This window comes from Dioscorea cayenensis, chromosome 2, assembly GCF_009730915.1.
Source record: "Dioscorea cayenensis subsp. rotundata cultivar TDr96_F1 chromosome 2, TDr96_F1_v2_PseudoChromosome.rev07_lg8_w22 25.fasta, whole genome shotgun sequence".
Taxonomy (NCBI): domain Eukaryota; kingdom Viridiplantae; phylum Streptophyta; class Magnoliopsida; order Dioscoreales; family Dioscoreaceae; genus Dioscorea; species Dioscorea cayenensis.
The window spans coordinates 23,770,936-23,798,386 of record NC_052472.1 but is presented as its reverse complement, the minus strand read 5'-3'; the positions used below and the strand labels follow the sequence as shown (position 1 = coordinate 23,798,386).

The 27,451-nt window shown below is 39.4% G+C and overlaps 2 protein-coding genes and 1 pseudogene across 2 annotated transcripts; 2 read left to right on the top strand and 1 right to left on the bottom strand.

Annotated features, from left to right (window-relative positions):
- Positions 1–1,575: 1,575 nt before the first annotated feature.
- Positions 1,576–2,361, bottom strand: LOC120275485 (zinc finger BED domain-containing protein RICESLEEPER 2-like). Its single transcript, XM_039282081.1, has one exon. It carries the CDS (start codon positions 2,359–2,361, stop codon positions 1,576–1,578), a length of 786 nt encoding a protein of 261 aa, XP_039138015.1.
- A 14,530-nt stretch (positions 2,362–16,891) lies between these two features.
- Positions 16,892–19,983, top strand: LOC120275476. The gene is made up of 3 exons (XM_039282070.1): positions 16,892–16,942; positions 17,038–19,567; positions 19,610–19,983. Exons 1-3 carry the CDS (start codon positions 16,892–16,894, stop codon positions 19,981–19,983), a joined length of 2,955 nt encoding a protein of 984 aa, XP_039138004.1.
- Positions 19,984–21,617: 1,634 nt separating this feature from the next.
- LOC120270579 lies at positions 21,618–23,127 on the top strand (annotated as a pseudogene).
- The last annotated feature ends 4,324 nt before the right edge of the window (positions 23,128–27,451 follow it).

The following is a 27,451-nucleotide window of genomic DNA, read 5'->3' as shown; positions in this document are numbered from 1 at the left end:
GCTTATCTTAAAATAGGTCAAGACGATCTGCTTATCCTGCTTAAAACGATCTACTACTACATGTTTAACACGCCACACTATACGATCACGTGATACTAATATTTAATCAAAACATTTTTGTAAAAAATCCAAACTAACATTAAACATAAAATACTTAAACATCATTAAATCCATTAATTCATATGTGATATAGCCAAACAACATAAAAACATAGAAATATAAAGATACATATTGTTTTACTTGTCTAAATTAAAACAATCCATTACAAAAATAATAAGCTAAGTTATTTATCCAAATGCACCGAAGTAGAAGATGATGGACATTCTGCTTTGTCGTTGGGATTAAGCTCTACCATGGTTGCCAATTCCTCCACCTCATTTTGCAAAACATCTACAAAACAATAAATAGATAACAAAAAATATATATGAAAATTATATTGAAATAACACTAAATTAAATAAAACATACATAAAAATATAATACCTTTTAATCCATATATCCAATCTCGAGTACAAACCCATGCTTCAACCACATCAGGCTTTAGCGCACTTCTATATTGGTCAAAAATCCTTCCTCCAGTACTAAATGCGCTTTCAGAAGCAACAGTCGTGATAGGAATCATGAGAATATCACGAGCCATAGATGCAACACTAGGATACCGAAATTCATTCCCTTTCCAATATTTCAACACATCAAGTTCAATCTTCCTATCCAATCTCGGTTCATCTAAGTATAGTTCAAGTTCGCACTTGTGCGGAGTAGTCTCATCACTAGTAGCAGCATCAAACATCTTACAAAAATTTTTTAAAAACAATTCAGATTTCTATTCACATTCACATATAAATTCAAATAAAATATAGTATGAAAATAATATTAGTAAGTACCTTCACTCTTTAGTTCACATGGACATTAAGATTTAACAAAGATGCACATTAAGTGGCCATAGTTAATACACATGGATTTCTTAATTCAGATTTCACATGGACATTAAAATTTAACAAAGATGCACATTAAGATGTCATGAAGAAAGCTAAAAACATGGACATGCAAAAGTATATATGAAAAAATTCAGATTTCACATGAACATTAAGATAACAAAGATGCACATTAAGAGGCCATAGTTAGTAGCAAAAGACATGGACATTAAGATTTTAACAAAGATGCACATTAAGTGGCCATAGTTAATATACATGGATTTCTTAATTCAGATTTCACATGGACATTAAGATTTAACAAAGATGCACATTAAGAGGTCATGAAGAAAGCTAAAGACATGGACATGTAAAAGTATATATGAAAAAATTCCGATTTCACATGGACATTAAGATAACAAAGATGCACATTAAGAAGGCATAGTTAGTAGCAAAAGACATGGACATTAAGATTTAACAAAGATGCATATTAAGAGGTCATGAAGAAAGCTAAAGACATGGACATAGACATGCAAAAAGTATATATGAAAAAAATTCAGATTTCACATAGACATTAAGATTTAACAATTCAGATTCACATCCATATTAAAAATAAAAATACTGAGTACAAAAATTATAAGTACCTTCATCAAATCTTCAGAGTATTATCGAGCAAGTTTCGAAGCATTATGAGTTGTTGGAGCTAAATTGGTTGATCTAATTGATGCCAACGGAGATACATCCACATAATGATCAAAAAGAGACTTAAGAACCCCTCGCAATTCTTCCACCTTAGCTTTTCCCATATCCACACCATATATCATTTTATAGCTCCAATCCACAAAATGAAACTTATATCGAGGATCCATAATAATAGCCATGGCTAGTAACTTATTGAAATCATCCCAATATTTCTGAAATTTTTCAAGCATCACAACAACCATAGAACTCATGCACTCATCAAAGCCATCCACCTCGTCTTTCATTTTCAAATAAGCGGTCACAACTAAAGGAATATACATGTTTGTAGTTGGATACTTTGAACCGGAGAATAGATTGGTAATGGCATAAAATAGAGCTAAAATTTTTTTAATTTTCTCCACTTTCTCCCATTCATCTCTTGAAGGACAATGCTTGAAGTTTGAATCACTCAATTCTAAATGCATGAATGCACGGCGATAATAAATGGCACTTTCAAGCATGATATAAGTTGAGTTCCATCGAGTAGTGACATCTTGCCTTAATCCTTTCTTGCTATCAAGAGAACTATGAGCAACACATTCAAGAAACTTTTGCTTTCTAACTTGAGAGCCTTTCACATACTTAACACATTCACTAATTTTGGTGACACAAGGATCTATGCATTTCAGCCCATCTTGAACCACTAAATTTATAATATGAGCGCGCCCAACGACGCATATGAAAATACTTTCCACCATATACAAGTCCATTTTTGTTAAGTAATTGAGTCTTCAACAAAGTAGCACAAGTATTATTTGCGGAAGCATTGTCCAATGTCAATGTGAAAACTCTTAAATCAATCCCCCAATCACATAGAAAACTATGAATTTTTTAAGATAATGATATCCCATTATGAGGAGGTGGCATATAACAGAAGTTCAAAATTCTTTTATGCAAAACCCAATTCTTATCAACAAAGTGAGCAGTCAAACATATGTAACCATCAGTAGTTAAAGATGACCAACAATCTGAAGTCAAACAAATCCTTCCAGGTGACACTGCTAGCATATTTTTGATATTCTGTTTTTCCCTTTTAAACATCTTTAGACAATCATCCTTACAAGTATTTCTAGTAACAATATTCAAATTAGGTTTCAAATATGTCAAAACAGCTCTAATTCCTTCAAACTCCATGAATTGAAAAGGTAGATCATGCATAATAATGGCACCCGTTAACAAATCTTTGAAGGTTTCAGCATCAAACTTATTACCAGATAAAGACATAGATCCAGAGCTAATTAGTAACTGAACTACATCGCGGATATCTTTTCTAACACAAGTGGAGATGTGTCGCTTCATGTTTCTTGTCCCATATTTTGAGTCAGCAATGTAGGTTACTCCACAATGTTTGCATTTGCATCTCTTCTTCTTATCTGGTTGCTCTGGTAGAAGATCAAAATGGTTCCACACCGCTGAAGTAAACCTTCTTTTGCGAGACACTTTTTTTTTTGTTGTTGTTGGCTCTCCAGGATGAGGCATTTCCTCCAAATCATCATCCTCCTCATCAATATTTATATGAGAACCATCAGTTTCACCAACATATGGACTTGAAGACATTCTGCCTACAAAATTTCAGAAAATAAGCATGTTAAAAGAGTAATGACTTCTTCCATGATATCCTGCAAAAATTAAATATGAAAGATAGGGCTTTATACTCACCGATTGGCTCAAGAAATCCAGCAAAGAATGAGATGAAAAAGAGGGCAATAAACTACAATCGGATGGAGGATTGGAGTAGTCTTGCAGGAGAAAGAATGAAGATCTACCGGGTTGATGGATTTTTTTCGAGGTCATATGCGGATGTTGGCGCATTCAGGATCGAGGGCGAGGTTATGAAGGAGGAGGTGAGGGACGGCGATCGAAGAGTGGTGTGCGGTGCTAGGGTTTTGGGAGAACCGAGGAAAAAGAGGGAGACATTGAAGCCCTGAAGGAATTCATCGATGAGTCACGGGAGTGGAGACTGGGGATGGCCAGATGGGTTCCATACTTTCAATTTCCAAATGTCTTTTCCATCAAGTCTTTTCTTTCTTTTCCTTTTTAAGAATCACTTTATACACATTTATGTAGAGTTTTGAATTTTTTGTTTCTCTGATGTCTCATTGTTTGTGCAGTATTGGAGAGATGGGTTCCAAGTTCCAAGTTCCAAACTTCCAATCTTTTTTTATTGGGCCACTGTAATTATAATTAGCTTTTTATTATGTCTAATTGTCCATGTGAATAAGGATTCAGTTAAATAATTTAGTTATGTTTTATATTCATTGTTTTATATTTATAAAATAATAATTTAATTTATTAATACTTAGTACTTACATAGTTACATAGGCTCTTGTAAAAACATTTTCAAAAAAATATTTAAAAATCAATACTATTAAAAATGTTATATTCACCAATAAAAATGCATAATTACCGGTAAATTTATTTAATATTTAATGTTTACAAATTTATTAATTATTTACTAATACTAAATTATTAATACTTGGGGTTTTGATTTTCTTAGAATTTAAAATAAAAATAATAAATTAATTGAATTATTCTCACGGGTCATAAACGGGTTGACCCGTTTATGACACGGTTAACCCGACCCGTTTATGACACGCGACACGTTTATCCATTCACATTAAACTGGTTAACCGTGTCATATACGTGTCAACCCGTTTATGACACGAACCCGCTTAATTTAGGCGTGTCGTAAACGGGTTGAGACACTAACCCATTTAACCCAAACCCAAACCCTCCTAAGGCCGTGTCGTGTCGTGTCGTGTAAACGTGTCGTGTCAAAAATTGCCACCCCTAATCTATTTATGTAAAACATTTGAAACTAATGAATGGAATGGCTTGTGTGTTGGTATTGTGGGACCCCCCCCCTTTTTTTTTTGCCTTTTCTCTCAAGTTATTGGCTTTTTTATATTCACCCCCTTCCATTTTAAAAAATGACAAATATGAGATTTTTTATTTTTAAACCATTTTCAATATTATTATTATTATCATCATCATCATCATTAAATTTTTCAGGATTTTAATCCATTTTAAAAATTGTTATTAATATTAACATAACTATTTTTTGAACAATCACTAAAGTAATTTCTTTTTTTATATCTTTTTAAGTTATTTTTTTAAAAAAATTAAATGATAATTACTTTGAAAAAAATATTATTATTAGTAGTAGTAGTAGTATATTATTATTGTACGTCGTTGTTGTTGTTGAACAACTTGTTTGCAGTTTAAATAACATTAATTTCATTTAAGTACAAATGGGAAATATATTTATCACTTTTTTTTACATTGCATATTTTCTACCCTGTGTTGAACAAGTAGTTTTATAATGTCTAGGTTATTTACATAAAAAGCACAAATTATGACTAGTGGATTAGGGTTTCTATCCATAGGACTCATCTCGTCTGGTTCTAAAACCAGGCGAGACCCTGGTCCTCTAATACCATGCTGACACAAGTCTCCACCAGAAGCTGTCACGTGGCCACGTGGCCCCTGAGAAAACACCCATCCAATTTTTTTTTTTCTCTTTTCTCTCTTTTCCTATAAACTCTCTTGTTTGTAATTTCTTTTCTTCTTTGCTTTTTATCTCTTCTTCCTTTTTTTAAAAAATTTTCAAAATCTAATAGAGAGAAAGAGTAGTTCAGAAATCACACAAGGAGATAAGAGAAAAAAATATCTACATATCTAGATGATGAACAGTAACCAACGATGAGATTCGTTGGCAGCTCACGCGATAGCTTCGCCGGATCTAACTACGGCTCCTGGCAGGTTCGTGGCGGTGCTCGCGGAGGGTTTTCTGGAAGAGCTCGTAGAAATCCTAGACCTTACGTCCATCCTTCTAGTTCTTCACGAAGGACCTCCCCTCCTCCTCTCAGCCAGGCATCACAGAACCCCTCCGTCTTCAAAGCTTCTCCTATGAGAGATGGCATCTCCTTTGCCGAAGTGGTCCGCTCCCTCCTTCTACCGAACCTCTGCCTCCGTCCTTTTCCAGCTTCTCTAAAACGTCGTCGTTCCCCGGAATCTTCTGATAATTGCTCGAGCTGCTTGCGCTCGGGACACAAAGCTGAGGAATGCCGACACCAACTCACTTGCAAACGTTGCTCTGGAGTTGGTCATTTCGCTATTCGTTGCCCACTCCGAACCCCGCCCCATCGTCCGGATTTCAAGAAGGCTAGAACGAGATCCAAACACCCTCTTCAGGGAGCCTTTTCCGATCACAAACCGCAAGGAAACTCCTCAGAACTCAAGCCTCTCCTCCGTGTACTCGTGCGCTCTCACCCTTCTTCTCTCTGTGTATCCTTACCCATCATTGAAAGCCATATTGAAATCAAAGGAAGACCTGAAAAAAAAATGGTGGTAATTAAAGTCTTATCCGGCAACATCAGCACTCTCTCACATTATACATCTCTCTCTCAATGCTTGAACACAGACCTTTGTGAGCGTATTACTCCCTTCAAAGACGATTTCATCCTCATTATAGCCACCGCTAGAGACGCAACACTGGTGGTGAAGAGAAGCCCAATCTCTCTTAACTCTTCTCTTGGACCCTGCTGCATCTCCCTCTCTCATTGGACTGCTGAATTTGGATCCCATGCGGTAGCAGGTGGCAATTACAACTGGATCAGAATCACTAACCTTCCTCTCCATTGTTAGAACTGGGACTCGATCGTTGAGATCCTCCGGCCGATCGGCGACTTGATCTACGTGCAAAAGAAGGAACACGTTACCATAGAACACCTGCGAACTTTGGTAAGACTCAAACCCTCGGTTCACTTCCCGCTGGAGGTCATGGTGGACGTTGGCGTCAGAAGCTTCCTTGTCAAACTAAATGATGATGGAGTTCACATTCTCCGATCCAATGTTGTCCAAGGATCTGTATCTCATCCTCGTAATCAGATCAAGCCAGCATCAACTAGTCACAATGCCTTTTATGTACCTAAAACCGATAAGGGTAAGGAACCTCTCATCTTTTCTCCGGTGAAACCGTCGAGCGTCGCTCCGGTTGATATTCCTCCTCCCATCATTTTCTCCTCCGGCGAGACCGTTGAGCACTGCTCCGGTCTTGGCCAATTGATGAGGACAAACACCAGTGGACCTCAGGGAGACGCTCCTCCTCCCGTCGTTGATTGGCAGCTTGCTGGGATCTCCTCCCGTCGGAGATCCCACTGGTTTGTTATGAGAATTCCAAGGAAGTCGACATATTGTTGTCTAACAGCGGCGACGTAACTACTGGGCTTTCACAGGCCGTTCCTTCGCCTCGTGATGAGGAAACTCCACCTTAATCCTTGGCTCTTTGCAATCGTCCGCTCTCTCACGTGATTGCATCTCCACTGATTCCTGCAAATCAAATGTTTGTTTAATCAAATCTCAAGATGAGATCACATCTGATCGCTTTATTCCTCGAGATCAGCTTCCTGATCATATCCCCTCTATCCCGCCTGATCAGATGCCTCGTGATGGCCATTCTCCTGATCCTGTTCTTCCATCTCACAGGAAGATCATGCATTGAGATAAGCATTCCCCTGATCCTCCATTAGATGCTGATTTAACTCCTAAGGATCAGCAACAAACAGATTCATATGATCCCACATTTGAGAAGGCATTTTTGCCTCGTGATTCACATCAATCTCGATCTGAATCAGATCCTAACCAGAAAACACCACTTGATCTATCTTCTAAGGAAAATCTCCCAACTCATCTTCAACCCCTTCCACCGACAATTTCAATCCCTGAAGGATACAAATGGATCTTCATCCATGGTGGTTGGACCTTAGTGCCTTGCATTAATTCTGGAAAATTTTACTCTCAAGATCCTTCACCCCAAAATTCTCCATTAGATATTCCCTCTGATGAAGAACTTTTAGACTGGGGAGAAGACGAGAATATCCTGGAAAATGACTTGGAAGATTATCCTTTTCTTGATGAAGACAACCTCAATCAATTTGACTGTGATCCACCTTCTGCTGTTCCTGCACCTGAAGATCCCTGTCTTTTGGAAAATTTTCCAAAAAAAACCTCCTACTGATTCTAAACAACTTAGAAGGAGTGATAGGCCTAAGAAGCCTTCTGGACGCTGGAATGAAGAAGCTGGATTTGTTCCTATTCCTCCATGCTCCTCAAAGAAAAAAATACCTGACGATCCTCGTGAAGGTACGCCCACTCTTATTAATTCAGTTTTTTCTTCTTGGACTGATGCTCAAATGCTTAAATATAGTAATTCTTGTGGCATTAATTTCTTAGGATCTCCTACTAATAAATCTAAATGTCTAGAGAAAATTCGATCACTTGAAGCTGAAAGAGCTTCCAATATCCCACAAATCCCTGGATCTTCTCCAAGATCCGAACGCTAGATTTTACCTGTTTCTCATGAAAATTTTAAGTTGGAATGTTAGAGGTCTTGGCAGACCTTCTAAATGCCACTTAGTTAAAGAAGTTATTAATAATTCCCAAGCAGATATTGTTTGTATCCAAGAATCCAAAATTCAAGATCTCCATAAATCCTTCTGGAGATCAATTGGAGGCAAGCGTATTGATTGTTTTGAATATTTACAGGCTCAAGGTTCTGCTGGAGGAATCATCCTAGCTTTGGATAGCACTCATATCTTTGGGAATCTATTCCATAAGGGCTCCTTCACCATCTCCATTAAATTTTCTAATCGAATTGATAACGTTATTTGGATTTGCACCAGTGTTTATGGACCAAATTCCTGATCTATTAAACCTGATTTTTGTAACAAGCTCCGATCCTTAAAAAATCTCATAACCATTCCCTGGGTTATTTGTGGTGATTTCAACATGATGTTCTCCTTAGAAGACAAAAATATTGGTGCATCTAATCCTAGAGATATCACTATTTCCCAAAATCTTCAAAGTGAACTGGATCTTATTGATCCACCAATTAATGGCAGAAAATTCACTTGGACCAATGGACAATCTAATCCTATCTGGGTCCGTCTCGATAGATTACTATACTCCCACAATTGGACTTCCTTATATCCCAGATCATCCCAATTTGACCTCCCCAGATTTGGATCAGATCACTCTCCTATTTGCCTTGACTTTGGAAACCATTCCAAGCGTCACCGACTTTTTAAACTTGAGAAACTCTGGTATACCAATCCCCAACTTATCATCCTTATCCAAGACTAGTGGAGAGACTTAAATCCCATTGGCTGCGGAGCTTTCATCATATCCAAAAAACTTATTTACTTGAAAGCAAAGCTTCGCACCTAGTCCTCAACCACTTTTGGTGCTTCTAAATTGCTCAAAAATAGTTTACTCGTGGATCTTCACTCTATCGATGTTATTGGTGAAAATAGACCTCTCTCTGAAGAAGAATCCTCTCGTCTCTCCCAAATTCGCTCTGAACTCTACTCCATCATGAATCAGAAGGAAATTTACTGGAAGCAACGCTCCAGAATTACATGGCTTAGAGAAGGGGACTCTAACACTAAATTCTTTCACCAAGTAGCAAATTGTAGGAGAAACAAAAATCACATTCCCCGTATTATCCTTGACTGGCACTCCCTTTTTGACTACAAGGAAATGATCATATTGGTAGGATCTTTACTGATCACTTTTGCTCTCTTTTTGGCACCCCCTTGTCAAATCGTTTCCTCCTTGACTGGCACTCCCTTTTTGACTATAAGGAAAGAGTTGATCTATCCCAACTTGATTCACCTTTTACTCTTGAGGAAATTAAACAGGCAGTTTTTAATCTTAACCCTGATAAAGCCCCTGGCCCAGATGGCTTTCCTATGTTCTTCTTCCAAATACATTGGGACCTTCTCCAAGACTCAATTATTAAGCTTTGTAATGACTTTTACGAGGGCACAATCAACCTTGAGCGTATCAATTGGATTAATATTTCTCTAATTACAAAAACAAATACACCTGGTGAGGTTGCAGACTTTAGACCCATTAGCCTCATCAACTCCACCTGTAAAATCATCTCCAAGATTCTTGCTAATAGACTTAGTGAGATTATCAATTTACTGGTGGACGACTCTCACAATGGTTTTATCAAGGGCAGATGCATTGCGGATAATATTGTCGGAGCTCAAGAAGTCATTTTCAATTGGCAAAAATGGAAATGTCTCGGTTATATCTTTAAAGTGGATTTTGCAAAAGCTTTCGATACTCATGATTGGAACTTTCTCCTTGATGTCCTTGCTGCCAGAGGATTTGGACCTAAATGGCTTTCTTGGGTTTATTCCATCCTTAGCACTGCCAAGACCCAGTTCATCATTAATGGTACTACTTAAGGATATATCCGATGTAAAAGAGGTTTGAGGCAAGGTGATCAACTCTCTCCCTTGCTTTTTGCCCTTGCCTCTGATGTCCTTAGTGCTATGTTTCATCACACACTTAAATCCAAAGTCCTTGTAGGCGTTCCCTTAAATCAATCCGATAACATTTGTCACCTCCAATACGCGGACGATCTCCTTATCTTTTCCGCTGGTGGACAAGAAGACCTTCAAATCATCAAACTGATTCTTTATCTTTATGAGGGATCTTCTGGTTTAGCAATCAACTTCTCAAAAAGCTGTTTGTTCTCCTCTAATTATGGCTTTCAACCCCACGTTACTTCTGCTAGAATTATTAACTGTTCCAGGAATTGTCTCCCGATCACCTATATTGGGGTCCCTCTCTCTGGTCAAAGACCCAGACGAATGGATTGGGCAAAGCTCATTGGCATGGTTCGCACTCGACTCTCTTCTTGGAAAGCAAATTACTTATCCCTGGGAGGTCGCCTAACTCTTATCAATTTTGTCCTAACTACCATTCCAGTTTATTGGATGTCGGTTTTCAAACTTCATATCTGGGTGACCCTGGAAATTGATAAAATTCGGCGTGATTTTCTTTGGAAAGGGCCCGAACTGAGTTCTAAAGGTGTTAGACTCATCGCCTGGAATAGAATCACTAGGCCTCGCAACATGGAAGGCTGGGGAATCCTCAGCCTCCAACATTTTAACAATGCTCTTCTTGGAAAATGGTGGTGGAAACTATCCCGTAATCAAAATTGTGGTTGGGCTAAAATCATCCAAGCTAACAACTCTGTTAGAGACCCATATGGAGCTTTGTTTCATTCCCCACCTAAAAATAAATCCTTCTTTTGGGCGGGAATGACTACCATTCTGCTATCCTTTAGATCCTGTATCACGAAAGCCATAAATAACGGGGGTAACACTTTTCTCTAGCTCGAACGATGGCATAATGGGATTTTACTTAAAGACCTCTGGCCTACTCTATTCTCTGATTGTGTTGATCCTTGGATTACCATCAGACATTTCCATCAGTGCCTAATTAATACAGATTCTTTATTTCCCTCTGACCCTGCCGAATCTCTTTCTGCTCTCCTTGATATTATTCCTGAGTGCTCCCATAATCAAGATGACACCCTCATTTGGGCACTTGAAAAAAGTGGCAATTTCTCAGTCAAATCTTTTTATAAATTTCTCATTGATGGTGGGCTCCGCTGCCCATTTTACTCAAATTTCTGGTAAATTCGCTGCCCCAGTAAAGTCACACTTTTCTGCTGGCTAGCTGGAGAGGACAAAATTCTCACTCTCACTAATCTTTTCAAGAAAGGTTTCAACTTTCAAAATTCCACTGATACTTGTGTCCTCTGACATAATGCCTCTGAAAATATTCAGCATCTTTTTCTCGACTGTGATTTTACTAAACAAATTTGGACATTCTTTCTTCATACCTTAGATTCAAATTCTCTCCCACTTTCAATACAGTTGTTGTGGTCCAAATGGCTACCCTCTATTGACTCTCAACACCGAATTCTCTGGGATCTTGTCTCCCGTGCTGTCCTCTGGAATATCTGGATTAAAAGAAACACTCGTATCTTCCAATTAAATGCTTTGCCACACATTAATATTATCTTTAAAAATGCTAATATGCTTCTTTCCTGGTTTTCAACAGCTGCTGATAGACATCAACAATCACTCAATGGAGCTTCTCAGAAAATTAAGCGCTCCCTCAGCTTCCTTAGCGCTAGAGACTCTGATCCTGCTGGCGATCCTGCTCATGATATAGCTTAGGAGTAGTTGCTCCTACTTCTGTCTAGACAGGCCTGAGTTGCCAGATGGTGCCTTCCGCCTTTCTAGACTCCCCTCTTCTTATTCTACCTTTTTGTTTTTTCTATTGTGTTTGTTGTTCCCCCTCACTTCTGGTGAGAGGTTCTTGGTTCGGTTTCTTTCCTTTTTCAATAAATCTGTCGTTTATCCACATTTACTTCAAAAAACAAACAAAAAAATAGAGAGAAAGAGAGATAAGCTTTGGGATCGAGGTAGTTTTTCTGTTTTGATATTTAGAACCATCTGAGTCTCTCTCTCTCTCCATGTTTGCTCTCATGACTCCAAGTGCGTGATTTGGTTTTGTGATTGGATTTTGATTTAGTTTTGTTATTTATTTATTTATTTTTTTAATTCTCTCTCAATCCTCTCTTAGGCTTTTTGATGTAGAATTTTGGTTGGGAGTAATTTTTGTTTGAATTTTTGTTATTAAATTTGAATTTTTTTTCTCTCTTTTAATGATTTGTAGAGATTGCTGAAGATGGCTGATGGATTGAACTTAAAGGATTTTGTTGTTTTCTTGTCCTCTTTTCTGTTAGCCTCACCATAAGATGGAGTGTATGTAAATTGGTTGGTTGATTGGCCCTGAAAATATATTCAGGGATTGAGGTTCAAGTTTATGTTACTTGAACCCATGGCTTATGTAATTACCCAACTCGTTTCTTCTTTGAGTGAAGAAAAATGGCAACTGAATGTACAAGTTGTCTCTCTTGTATGCTTTGTGTCTTTAATAAGGGAATGTTCACTATTTTTTATATTGTAAATTGATTATTTATAGAAATGTATTGATGACATAACAGTGCCAAATGAATGTACAAGTTCATCTGAAGTTCACAATACAAAATAAATCAAAATACGAGGATGAAAATGCACAAAATTTGAAGTTCATAATACAACAGATAAATTAAAACTATAGAAGTAATGTTAGTAATGCAAAACCCTCTCCAAGCCTGAGAAATCAAAAAATCCATCAACCACCATCTGAATTTCAGAATACAATGTTCTCAATAATAATAATACAAAGCCCTCTTTAAATATTTTAAATATGGAAAAAAAAGCAACAAACTCCTGAATATTTTGGTGGCAAAAAGCAAATTGTATCACATGAGACATGTTTCTTCAATATTTATGCTGTTATATCGGTATAAAATAAACAAATGTCATTAATGACATAGGGTAATTGGAAATACTTTCTTCTCTTTACATCCACCCAAAAAGAAGATAAAACAAAATCTTTCAAAAAAAGACAATAATCATAACAAAAAAAAATCTGAATATGAAATTTCTAAGCACCTTGCTAATATCTGAAGCTGGAAAAAAAACATAATGCTTAAGCTATTAAAAAAAATAAAAAAAAAACCATTTTCCACATAAGCAAAACAAAACATATCGAAACCATACAAAAATAAATAAATAAAAAAAAGATAAAAGAAAATCTTTCATAAAAGACAGTAATCATAAAAAAAATTTTGAATATGAAATTTCTAAGCACCTTGCTAATATCCGAAGTTAATCCCTTTTCTCTTTTTTTTTTTGAATAAAGTGGATAAACCACAAATTTATTAAGAAGACAAAAAAACAGACAGAACCAAGTACAAAAAAGAAAAAGTATCGAACATAAGAAAACATAAAAAGTTGTCATCCTCACCAAGAATGAGGATAACAGAAGTAGGACTGAAAGCAAAGATAGAAATGAAAAAGATGGAAAAGATAACGAGCTGGGTCGGCGAAGTCAACCATCTGGAGACATAGGCTTGTCCAGCAATGATAGGAGCATATTACTCCTAGCCAGAGGTGTGCGCCAAATCACCTACAGGATCGGTTGGTCTAGAACTCAGGAAGTTAAGGGAACGCTTGATCCTCTGAATAGCATCTAAGAATTCCTGTGGAAGGGACTCCGAATATGCAAAAATCCAAGAGAGAAGCAAATTAGCTATCTTATAGAGGATAGAGGAAATGGGAGAATAATTTTAATTAAAAATACGATTGTTGCGTTCCAGCCAGATATTCCAAAAAATGGCTCTAGTGGAGAGATCCCAAAGAATCCTGAAAGTAGGATTCAAAGAGGGGATCCAATTGGTCCAGATATTGAAAACAAAGGATGGAAGAGTATCAATATCTAATAAACATCTAAAGTAAGACCAAACTCTCTCTGAAAAAATACAATCGATGAAAAGGTGGTCCATTATTTCTGAGTTATTATGACATAGAATACATGTGTCAGTGGCATTTGGGTTACAACCTTTTTAAAAAGATTCTCTAGAGTAAGAATTTTATTTTTCCCCACCAAGCCAACAGAATAAAGTTATTTTACTAGGGGATTTGGTCTTCTAGAATTTGGAGTAAAGTTGACTGTGAATTCCTCCATCAATAAGGAAGTTGTAGAAGGATTTGACAGAGAAGGTTCCATTCTTATCTAAAGACCAGGAATAGGAGTCCTCTTGGTCATTTGTACAGTTGAGAATAACATTTAGAATTGTGGTAATATCGTCAGCAGAGGCTGTTCTGAATGGATTACCATGGGAATTAAGTATATGAATAAATTGTCTTAAAGTAATCCAAGTGATGGCCAACAATCTTTTGGAGCTTGACCCTCAAGCCATCTATCAAACCAGAGTAGGGTGTTATCTTCTCTACTCTACTCTCTCTTTCTATTAGATTTTGGAAACTTTAGGAAAGGAGAAGAAAAGGACAAACAAATGTATTTTTATTTTCCCACGTTTTTGTTTGACAGCCCATCAAAGTGTTTTTTTTCTAACTTTTCACCGTCACCATCAAAAGAAGAATTGGATTCTCATGGGCCATGTGACCACATGGCAACTTCTAGTGGAGACTTGTGTATTGGAGGACCAGGGACTCGCCTGGTTCCAGAACCAAGAGAGATGAATCCTGTGTATACGTCTACATTTGATATTTGGTCATCCTGCGCTTCGTCAGTCCCTACAGGTGGAACCATCTTTGGTCCAGCAATAAGTTGCCAAAAAAATATGAACTTTTATACTGAATGAAAACAAGGAATATAGGTTTGTCTATAGGAGCGTATAGTATACTAAGGAGGGCATAATATGTTTGGGTTAATATTTGTATTTATAGAATTATAGACCTTCAAAACATGTATGCATGGGAATCGACAAGCAACCATAAATCCACACGTGCATGTGGACCGAATTCCATCGACAAATTACTTCATAGTCAATTGTCTCCTTATTAACATCTAACTTGAAATTCATTGTAATTAAAGCGCTGCACGCTTAAATATCTGCCTTTCTGATCACTACCATCATGAAGTCTTAATTCTTGCTTTGTAGTCAAAGTTCGATCCATAGCAAGACTACACTCACGATTACTAACGACTAAGTGGTCTATTAGTAGCCGGGTCCCCATTGGAACCCTTCAAAAGTGGTGAGAGTTCGAATCATGGGTGAGGGCACATTTCTGGGAGTGTGAGTAGTGGTTGTGTATGGGTGGTTCCAGCGCCCATGTGTTTGCGGGCCTTACCCCTACTTGCTCTGCCGAGGTTTGTGCATGCCCCTGCTTTTCTTAGCGGCTTAGCCACTCATCTTGGAAAAAAAAACTATGCTCATAGTTTAAAAAAAACAATGCATCGCAGTACGGTGGAAAGTGGATGATATAAGAGCTCTTACCAGTAAACCACGTGCACCTTTAAGAACTAAGTTAAAACTTTCTGATAAGTTGGTGTTGTGGCATCCGCATAGTCTACCACCATCTTGTGTCATTGTCCACATTTGCATTGACCGAATTTCTGATGTGAAATAAAAAAACATGAGATATCTTTTTGTCAATATGTTGATCAAATCTTCAAATTTTTGTGGGGAAACAAATGTGGATGCCCTCCAAAAGAGATCTGCACCAGATTTGATTCTGTAATATTGTAAAAAAAATTATCAGTAATATGTCATAAACAATACTGATTAACATGACCATATTGTAGAGGAAAAGCATCACGAACGACGTTGGCATTGCCTCTGAATCTGTCTGAGATGATGCATATGGGATGAGTAGATCTAATATTTTGTAAACATTATTTAAAAATCATAACCAACTTTGTCTATTCTCACCTTCAACCATGGCAAATGCATAAGGAAATATGTAGTCGTCATCATCTTCTCTTGTAGCCATTAATAGAGTTCCTATGTATTTCCCATGCAAAAAGGCTCCATCCACTGAGAGAACAAGATGACAAGAATTGAAGCCAATAATAGATGGCCAAAAAGAGCAAAATACTCTCTTAAAACACTCCCACCCATGTTACTATATCATACAAATTATAATGTTATCTTTTGCACTTAAGTTGTCCTCAATAGTATTTTTTATGAATGATTTGGTACTCAGTTTATTCCATTTGTATTTTTAGGCCAATATAAACACAACTCAAGCCAAAGCATGAAATCAGGAGGAAAACGGAGCCAAAAACAATATTAAGAGAAAAACACAAGCACAATGCATACCCGTGTACTTGTCAGTGTATCCATCAAGCATTAGCAAAAAGATTTCTAGAGAAACACATGGGCAATGTTAGAACCATCCTGATATTGTAGTTATAACCAGTTTGTTACTATAGCATGCATTTTTAGCCTAACACTGTAGCTTTTATTTAGTACTGTTGTTGCTGGTACTATAGCAACCCAAGAATTACTTCAAAGCTTCAGCCCCTTCTCCTCTCTTTCTCTCATCTTGCTTAGTTTCTTTTTCTTGGAGGAGAAGAATATGGGTTGCCCTATGCTTCCTTGTTAGTTTGAAGCTTCAAAATCCTTCATTCCTTCTCCTTGAATCTAGAGGTAAGTTTCGATCCCCTCTTGGTTTCCTTGATGCTTGGATGGGAAGTTGGAGCTAGGGCTTAGTATTGTGTTGTTAAAAGCTTGAATTTATCCTCCTTTCTTGCTTGTTGATTGTTTGATTAGTTGGTGGAATTCTAGTGGACTTCCAATGGATTTCTAGTAAAGGTCAAGATGGTGAAGGATTAGGGAATGGTAGCTAGGGCTGAGAAATTGAGGATGATGGGTTGCCCTTCATTCATAAAAGAATATGATATAATTGTTATACTTGGCACTTTAGTTGCATCTTAAATTGAAGTTTTGGCCGCGTTTTCCTTCGAAATCCCTCAATTGGCCAGCATTACAGACTTCAAAACCACGATCAAATGCGAGGTACGCTGCTCTTCAAAGACAACAATCCATTAAATGGGCCTAGCGTGCGCACTTGCAATGGGTTTGTGATGGGGATATTAATACCACTTTCTTCCACAACTCCACTCACATTCGCAAACACACTAATTCTATTGCCCAGGTTAGAGATTTGAATATTTTTTCTTTTTCTGATCGTGCTGGTATTGAGAATGCTTTTATTGAGTTTTACTCTAATCTTTGGTCTGCTACTTCTGGTGATTCCTTTACTGATGTTTTTAATAATCTTCCCAATGACCTTCCTCAACTCTCCAATATTGATCGTGATTTTCTTATGAGGGTTGTTACTCGGGAGGAGGTTCAGCTTACGGTTTTTGACCTCCCCCTGGGGAAAAGTCCGGGACCTGACGGTTTCAATGCTAAATTTTATCCTTTTTTTTGGTCTGAGGTTAATGATCACCTGTTTGAAGCTATTAATTTTTTCTTTATTCATTCTGTGATGCCTACTTCTTGGGGTCGTACCTATATCATGCTTATTCCTAAAAAAGACAATCCTAGTTTTATCACTGATTTTAGGCCCATTTCTCTTTGCAATGTTTGTTATAAAATTATTACTAAAATCTTGGCTAATAGGCTTGAGATTGTTCTTCCTAAGCTTATTGGGAAAGAACAAACTGGTTTTGTTTCTGGCCGTTGTCCCTTCGATAATATCATTGCCTTGCAAGAAGTTGTTCATTCTCTGGAGAATGATAGTAAGGACCCCCCTAGGATGTTAATCAAAATAGATGTGGAGAAAGCTTATGACACGCTTAGCTGGAGTGCAATTCTTGCCACTCTTACGAAGATGAATTTCCCTTCTATTTGGATATATTGGATCAAGACCTGCATTTCTTCGACTTCCTTTTCCTTTCTTATTAATGGCCAACCTTCCACTTGGATTAAATCTACTAGAGGTGTTCGTCAAGGTGACCCTATTTCTTCATACCTCTTCATTCTTGTCTCTCAGAATTTAACCTCCATGCTTAATTTTGCTCTTCGTCATAATTTAATTCCTGGTTTTAGCAAACATCTCAAATATAATTTTAATCATCTTATGTCTGATGATGATCTAGTTCTTATAACTCGCGCGTCTAGACTGTCTGCTAGATTTATCATTTCCTGTCTCAATTTTTATGATAAGCTCACTGGGCAATCTCCCAATCTTTCTAAGTCTGCTGTTTATTTTCCCTCGTGGTTTAATAAATTTGTTGCCAAAAGAATTTGCACCATCCTCAAGTTTCAAGCAGCTTCTTTTCCCGTTAAGTATCTAGGAGTTTTTATTTCTCCTAAGCGTCTTGCTAAAACTGTTTTTGATTTCATGACTGACAACATCAGGCTTCACTGCTCTAGATGGCTGAACTCCAAACTCTCCCCTGCAGCCAAAACTGTTCTCATTAATTCTTCTCTTCTCTCACTTCCAATCTACTATCTTTCTGTTTACCCTATTTATGACTCTACTCTTAAAGATATCAATAGAATTGTTAGGAGATTCTTCTGGTGTAAGAATGGCAATGGAAAGGGCATCCATGCGGTTGGTTGGAATGACATTACTAGTCCAAAAACTGAGGGGGGTCTTGCAATTCGGAATCTTCTTCTTGCTAAGCATTCCTTAATGGCTAAAAACATGTTCAGATATATTAATGGTGATGATCTTATCTGGGTTGATATTCTTTATCTTAAATATGGTGGGTTGAATTTTTGGCAAGATAATATTCCTGCTGGTTGTTCTTGGTTCTTTAGGGGGTTGTGTCACACGGCTGTTTTGCTTCGTCCCAACCTTAGAATTAAATCTATTAATCCCAATCAAACCTCCTTTCTGTTTCATGCCTGGTGTTTTGAGGTTCCTCTGGAGTTTAAACCTACATACATTAACATGGATTTGAATGTTGAGACCCTTTCTATTTCTGATTTCATTGAGAATGGCTCTTGGGATTTTTCGAATCTTCATCTGCTTTTTGGCAACAATTTTAATTTTATTGTTCCAAATCTTGGTTCAATCAACACTACCGAGCCCAATCACTGGATTTGGGCTTCCAAATCTAAGGATTGCAGGATTTCTGCGACTGTGTATCACTTTCTTAACCAAGTTCCTACTTGGTCCGATAATTGGGAGGGTTGGAGACACATTTGGAGTCTTTTGGTGGCTCCTAGAGTTAAGCACTTTCTATGGCTCACTTTTAAAGGCAGGCTTCCTACCTCTGATTATCTACATTCTATTAACATTGGCCCCAGCTGCTTTTGTGCTCTCTGCAATACTGATTATGAGTCGATTTGCCACTTGTTTAATAACTGTCACTTTGCTCAGTCTGTATGGGAGCTTCTCAGAACCAAGATTGGTTCTGAATTTTCCTTCGGTGATGGGTTTGAATCCGGCTCTTGGCTTGTGGATGCTACTTACTCTCATTTTGCTAAATCTGTTATTGCTTCCTCAGCCTGGTTCATTTGGAAGAATCGTTGTGATAAGATATTTAGATCTGCTTCTGTCTCCTTTCAGAGTGTTGTTTGTAGGGCCTTGGCTCATGCTGGGGATTTTTCCCGTGCTCAAGCTGATCAGCTTGGCAAGAGATTAATCCTCAACAACTTCACACATTCGGATGGCTCCTTTCTATTCGTCTCCAGCTACTGGAATGCTGCTAATGAGGTTAGTGGGGCTGGTTTTTTCTGTGCCAATTCTAACTAAAATATCTTGGTGGCAGGTTCTTGCCCTCTTCACGTCGACAGAGAGGATGAAGCTGAGATTTATGCCCTTAAGCTTGCTCTTCAGGCCTCTCTGGATCTTGGAATTCAACTCAAGCATATTTTCATTCAGCATCCTGACACCTTCAGAGTTGTTTCGTTGTTTCATAACACACATGGCAGATGTATTTCTCCTTCGTCTCATCACATTCATCAGCTGCTCAACTTGTTGCATTGCCCGATGATCCATATTATTCCCAAGACTTGGGCCTCACCAGCATTCAAGCTTGCTTCCTTCGGCGCTAATCTTCATGCTCTTAACTTGTTCTTTCAGGGTTTTGAGCTGCCTCGTTGGCTCATGCGAGTATTCTCTTTGGCTGGCTTCGATTTCTAATGGTTGTCTTCTGTTTTTCTTTTTTGATTGCTTGTGCTTGCTGTTTTGAGTGGTTGTTGTATTTTATTTGTGTTGTTTCCTATTTTGGTTGATTTGTTGTTTGCGTTGATGTATTAAAACTCTTGTAAACCTTGTTTTATTTTCAATAAAATAGCTCATGTGTGAGCTCCTTCCCCCAAAAGGAGAGTGAGGGCTTTCCTAGTGCCCTATGCGGGCTTACATGTACTCACATGCACAATCACAATGCATGCCTAGCAAGTTGTGCAATGGGCTATTGAGCCCGCACAGTCAGCCGCACAGCTCAGCCACTAGCCTGTGCTGCCCGACTGTGTGCCCACATGCTAGGCCACACGATGAGGGTTCATTTGTTGTTTTGAGTCTTTTAGGCGATGAGGCAATGGTATCTTGTTCATTTGTCAAATCCCTAGCACCCTTTTTATTGTTTTTCCTCTGTATTCCATCTTTATCCTTCTTGCATGTGAAGTCTTCCTTGATCTTTTCCACCTCACCCTTCTTGTTTGAAGCTCATTCCTAATCCCTTCTTCTTCTTCTTGCAGCTAACAAGGTGTGCTACACACCTTGTTAGCTCCAAGGTGAGAGAAAAATTGGGGATTTTATGTCACTATTTCAAACCTCCATTTTACCAGTTAAACCATACCATTTTTAAAACCATGGATCCAAACATGGTTCATCTAAAATCCTACCTTATAAAACCTCCAAAAACTCTCATCCAAACAAATTAATGTCACAAATAATTTCAACAGGATGGAGTACGTTTTTTAAAAAAAAAAGATTCTTTTACATTTCATATTTCTAAATTAAAAGAAAACATATATTCTTCGGTACATTTTGAAAGGAATGTAAAATTTTTTTGAAGTATACGTGAATAAAGTTCAACTAAGGGGTTATTTGGATTGGCTTTTAAAAAAAGTGCTTTTTTTTTAATTTTGTAGAATCACTTTTAAAAAAAACACTTTTAGAATAAGTTAAGTGCTTATGCATATTTTTTTCGTTTGGATGTATTAGTTTCAGAAACACTTCTGTAGTTGTGAAAATGTTTGTATGTTTATTTAAAAATTACTTTTACAACAAAAAATTACTAAAATACCCTTTTACTAGATTGCCTGAGGGCATTTTAGTAAATGCACTTAACCAAATAGCTTATCAAAAACAACTTATTTCCATAAGCTAATGTTTGGCAGCTTATAAAATAAGTTGTATTTGAGCTTATTTCACAGCTTGAGCTTATTCAGAAAAACCCATCCAAACACAATATAAAACCTCATAAGCACTTAACTTATAAAATAAGTGCTTTTGGGTCAGCTATAAGCTGATCCAAACAACACCTAAGACAGATTGAGATGACAGGGTCATGAGTTCGAATCCTATGGGTGATGGGGATTTTATTAATTTTGTTATTTTAATTTTGAAAATAAATAAAAAGGGCCAACCAATAAAAAAAAAAGAAAAACAGGCCAACCCACCTGCTTATAAATTAGGGATACCTCAACCTGTAAGTCCGGTGATAGTGCAAGCCCAATTATGGCTTGCCGGGCCAAATCTGGGCATGTGCTCCCTCTACCTCCTATATATATATATATATATATCACTCCCTTCCCTTCCATCCCCTTTGTTCATCAACCTCTCCACTTCTTTTCTTTCTTCTTAAAAAAAAATGGAGTTCCTCTTGATCTTATCCATCACCCTCCTCACTTCCTCAATAGCCATTTTCATCATCAATACAGTAAAGAAAATGAGGCACCAAAACTGCTACCTCATTGACTATGCTTGTTTCAAGCCTTCTGACGAGTTCAAGCTTCCAACAAACATTTGCGGAGAACTTATGTTTAGAAACAAATTTCTAGGCTTTCGACGAGTACAAGTTCTTGCTGAAAGTCCTCGTCAACTCCGGCATCGGCGAAGAAACATACGGCCCCAGAAGCATCTTCCGAGGGCGAAGAAGCAACATCGACATTCGATGATGCTCTCTTTGAGATGGACGAGTGTTTTAGAGCACACCATCAGTGATGTTCTCGCCAGTTCCGGTGTAAAACCAACAGACATTGATATCCTTGTTGTCAATGTATCTATGTTTGCTCCGGAACCATCTCTTGCTTCCAGAATTGTTAACAAGTTCAAAATGAGAGATGATATCAAGATTTACAACTTGTCCGGAATGGGATGCAGTGCAAGTCTTATTTCTGTTGATCTTATTCGGAGGACTTTTATGAGTGAGTTCAACAAGCTGGCATTGATATTCACATCGGAGTCGATAACTCCGAACTGGTATTGCGGCAATAAAAGGTCGATGCTGCTCCCAATCTGTCTTTTCCGGTGCGGTGGCTGCGCAATGCTGCTCACTAATGATCCAAAGAGGAAAAATCAAGCGAAAACTCAAGCTCAAACACGTTGTAAGGACTCATCTCTGTCATGATGAAGCATTTAGCAGTGCTTATCAGAAGGAAGATGAACTAGGGTCACACTGGCATGTCTTTGAGCAAATATTTGATGAAAGCTGCGGCTCTTGCATGTATGCAAAACTTGAAGACTTTGGCACCGAAAGTCCTTCCGGTCACCGAACTTGTCCGGTTTGTTATGGCCGGAATTTACAAAAGAAGTAAGGGATCAAGAGAAGAGGAAAACATCAGTGTGAACTTCAAAGCCGGCATTGACCACTTTGTAATTCATTCTGGAGGAGCTACTGTCATTAATGGAGTTGGAAACAGACTTAAGCTAAGTGAATGGGATTTAGAACCAGCAAGAATGGCACTTCATCGGTTCGGGAATTTGTCAGCGAGTAGTCTTTGGTATGTTCTTGGGTATATGGAAGCAAAGAAAAGGTTGAAGAAAGGGCACAGAGTGCTCATGATAGGATTTGGAGCTGGTTTTCTGGGCAACAGTTGTGTTTGGATAGTTAACAGGGATTTGAAAGATGAAGGAGTTTGGAAGGAGTGCATTGATCAATATCCTCCAAAAACACTAGAGAATTCATTCATGAAGATGTATGGATGGATTAATGATCAGGATATCTAGAATATTTTAGAGTCTGATCATCTCATTATTTGTTGGATAATTATTTATGTTTGCTTAATTTTGTTGGTGTTGATTAAGAGTAGCATGCAGTACTGAATAAAAAAAAAACAAGTGAAGTGAAGTGGAGTGTGTTGGATTTAATCCCAGCTGTGATCCATTATATCCAAGTACCAATGAGAATAGCATCCATACTTCACCAGTAACAAGTCAATTCAGTATGGGAATATGGATGGCTGGATATGTTTTAAATTTTATACTCACTGTTAGTCTGGGTAGTAGTGTTTTGTGTGTTTCTTTTTGGTTGTGATGTTGTGTGTCTTTTAAGTAAAGTAATGAATGAAGAAAAGAAGTCTTCTTCCCTTTTCTTTCTCCAGCCGAACGACTCTCCTGGGATAGGCCATTTTACATTTTTTCTTTGGCACTAACTCTTTATCTGGTATCAGAGCTTGCATGCCTAAGTATCCCCGTTTCAACACTATGTCGCTTGTCGCACACGGAGAGTCCTCACGGGAGATCGGTGGTGGATCGTTCGTGTACCCGCAACTGACAACGACGAATTATACCTGCTGGGTGATCCGGGTACAGGCCATGATGGAGGACCAAGGAGTGTGGGAGGCGATCGAGCCGACGGCCGGGGAGGTTGTCGACACGAAGAAAGACAAGAAGGCCCGATCGCACCTTCTTCAGGCACTCCCGGAGGACCTCCTCATGCAAGTTGCAGCCAAGAAGACGGCGAAGGAGGTTTGGGACTGCCTCAAGGCAAGGTTCGTAGGCGCAGATCGCGTCAAGGAGGCACGCCTACAGACGTTGAAGAGTGATTTCGACGCACTGCGCATGCAAGAAGGGGAGACTCTTGATCAGTACGCCGGGAAGCTTACCGGCATGGCGGTCTGGTATGCCAACCTGGGCGGCAACCTGGATGACACCGCTTTGGTGAAAAAATTGTTCGACACTGTACCTGAGCGTTTCGTCACTGTGATCGCTGGCATTGAGCAGTTCTGCGATCTTAAGAAGCTGCTCTTTGAGGAGGCAGTGGGTCGGCTGAAGGCCTACGAGGAACGTACAAGACGGGTATCCGGTGGCACCACCGGTGATGGTCATCTTCTTCTCACTCGGGCGGAGTGGGAGGTACGGCAGAAGATGCGATCGGGGATTCCTCGGGAAGAGGGAAGTCACCGAGAACGACCCGCGTCATGAGCAACCGTGGGCGTGGTAAAAGGCGGAGGACGCTGCGCCAGTGGGAGTGTGCCAGGAAAGGATGGCTTCAGTGGCTCTAGCGGCAGGGGACGTGATAAGAGCCACATTCAGTGCTTCAACTGCAACAAGTTGGGGCACTACGCCAACCAGTGCAAGGTACCCAAGAAAGAGGAAGTGGCACATCTCACGCGGGGTGATGACACAGCACCGGCTCTCTCACTCGCAGTATCAGATGAACTAAACTTGACTGTGCCGACGCGAGAGGAAAGGGGAGATATTGGTTTCCTCAACGAAGAGAAGGTGTTCCCGGAGCTACACCTGGTCGAAGGAGGCAGCGGGCACTAGTGATTTACGGTACCTTGACAACGGGGCCAGCGGTCACATGACCAGGAGACAAAGAAAAGTTCCATGAACTAGACGAAAGTGTCACCGGGAAGGTAACATTTGGAGACAAATCCACGGTTGAAATCATGGGAAAGGGGTCTATTATGTTTATTTGCAAGAATGGGGAACAGTGGTCTCTCCAGGAGGTATACTATATACCAAGACTTGCGACAATACGGTGAGTCTCGGCCAACTCACGAGATAGGCTCTGAGGTGGTGATGAATGAAGACGAGCTTGAGATGTACGACAAACTCCATCTTCGGCTGATCATGAAGGTGAAGCGTTCACCAAACCGTCTATATCGCATCAAGTCTGGGCGAGCGAGGGCCGATGCAGTATGCTAATGAACATCGACGAACCAGCATGGCTCTGGCATGTCCGACTTGGTCATGTCAATTTTCACTCTTTAAAGCAGTTGATTGACAAGAAGATGGCAGCAGGAGTACCAACAATTACACAACAAAATCAATTATGCCAGGGATGTCTGGTGGCGAAACAAGCAAGAGACCCATTCCCGGCGGTGGCAAGCTTTCGAGCACAGGTGGCGCTCGAACTTCTCCAAATCGACTTATGTGGTCCGATCTCTCCCTCAACTCTCGCCGGTAACAGATATTTCATGTTAATTGTTGATGATTGCACACGCTGGATGTGGGTTTATGTGATCATGTCAAAAGATCAGTCCTACCTTGTATTTAGAAAATTCAAGCTGCAGGTAGAGAACTTGAGTGAACATCGAATCAAGACTATGAGGACAGATCGCGGTGGCGAGTTTCTGTCCGCCGGGTTCGTCCGTATCTGTGATGAGGCTGGGATTTTGCACCATCTCACCGCTCCCTACACACCACAGCAGAATGGTGTGGTGGAGCGGAGAAACAGAACAGTAATGGCAATGGCAAGGTCATTACTCAAAAGCATGAATGTCCCTGGAAAATTCTGGGGAGAGGCGGTGCGGCATGCAGTGTATCTGCTAAACCGACTACCAACGAAAGCAATGGGTGATCGAACTCCATTTGAAGCTTGGAGCAGGGTAGGGAAGCCACATCTCGGACATCTCCGGGGTGTTCGGGTTTCCGCTGCACATGTCAAGGTGCAGACACATTTGAAAAAGCTTGATGATCGGAGCCAACCCATGGTGTATCTTGGTGCCGAGGAGAATAGTAAGGCGCATCGACTCTATGATCCACAGCGTGGCAAACTCATTGTAAGTCGAGATGTTAAGTTTGAAGAAAATTTAGTGTGGAAGTGGAATGTAGGCGGGGGAGCTTCAGAAGCAACTGAGATCATTATTGAGGAAGAGATTCTCGACACTTCGACGGGAAGCAGCTTAGAGCCTTTTGTCAGTAGACCAGTGGTTGAACCGACACACGAACTATCACCACTAGCTGGGGACAGAACACCATCAGAACCTGTGAATATGGTGAGATCGCGGATGGCAGAAGTGACTACTCCAATACAGGCTGTATCATCGACGACACCTGCACTGAGTTTTTCTCCAACCCCGACAGCAAGCTCCAGCAGCTCAAAGGAAGGTGTGGTTCGGTATAGGCATATTGAAGACATCATGAGTGATGCTCGCCATGTAGAACTTGATGAATGTTTTGATATGGCCATGCTTGCAGAGGGGGAAGAGCCATCCAGCTACCGTGATGCAGTTGGCCAGCCGGCTTGGGAAGAAGCCATGGCGAATGAGATTGAGTCCATTGAGAAGAATGGAACATGGACACTGACAATGTTACCTGCAGGACACAAACCCATTGGTTTGAAATGGGTGTACAAGTTGAAGAAGAACTCAGATCGGGAAGTGATCAAGCACAAAGCCAGGCTAGTGGCGAAAGGGTACGTGCAACGGCAGGGAATAGATTTCGAAGATGTATTTGCACCAGTGGCCAGGTTAGACAGTGTGCATGTGATTCTTGCCATTGCTGCAAATCATGGGTGGCAGGTTCATCACTTAGATGTAAAATCGGCATTTTTAAATGGGGAGCTTGAAGAGGAGGTGTATGTGACTCAGCCAGAAGGCTTTATAGAGAAGGACAAGGAGCACCTCATGCTAAAACTAAGCAAGGCTCTCTACGGGCTTCGACAAGCGCCACGGGCATGGAATATTAAACTAGACAGGAGTTTAAAGAATCTCGGGTTCAGAAGGTGTGCACAGGAGCAGGCCGTATACACAAGAGGAGATGGACGAGCTGCAGTTATAATAGGGGTGTATGTTGATGATATCATCGTCACAGGAGGAGATCCAAAGGAGATTGAGATTTACAAACATCAGATGAGTATTGAATTTGAGATGAGTGATATGGGGTTATTGTCATTTTTATCTTGGTTTTGAAGTTTCTCGACAAGATAATTGCATCAAAAATTAAGCAGTGCATATCTGCCGTGAAAGTTTTTGACACGTTTTGGAATGATGGACTGTAATCCCACTAAAATTCCCATGGAACCGAGAGCACGATTGAACAAGGATCTAGATGGTCAACCGATGGATGCCACTTGAGTATAGGCGAGTCATTGGTTGTCTCAGGTATTTGGTACATACTCGCCCTGACCTCTCTTTTGTTGTTGGAGTAGCCAACAGGTTCATGGAAAGACCAACTATGTTGCATCACAATGCTGTGAAGAAAATTCTTCAATACTTATCTGGTACCATACATTATGGATTGGTGTATACCAGAGGAGGAGAAGCAGAGGTAATCACTGGGTTTCTGAGCACGGTGACTTTGCGGGAGATATGGATGATGAGAAAAGAGCACGGGAGGAATGGCTTTCTACATTAATGAATGTCTTGTGTCCTGGAATTCACAGAAATTGAAGACAGTTGCTCTTTCATCGTGCGAGGCTGAATTCATGGCT

Excerpts from the sequence above, each read along its gene's own strand:
- LOC120275476 (XM_039282070.1), top strand. The coding sequence starts at position 16,892 with ATGCGAGGTACGCTGCTCTTCAAAGACAACAATCCATTAAATGGGCCT. Across the intron at positions 16,943-17,037 it reads ATCCATTAAATGGGCCTAGC|GTTAGAGATTTGAATATTTT; the intron begins GTGCGCACTTGC and ends TCTATTGCCCAG. Across the intron at positions 19,568-19,609 it reads TAATGAGGTTAGTGGGGCTG|GTTCTTGCCCTCTTCACGTC; the intron begins GTTTTTTCTGTG and ends TCTTGGTGGCAG.
- LOC120275485 (XM_039282081.1), bottom strand. The coding sequence starts at position 2,361 with ATGGACTTGTATATGGTGGAAAGTATTTTCATATGCGTCGTTGGGCGC.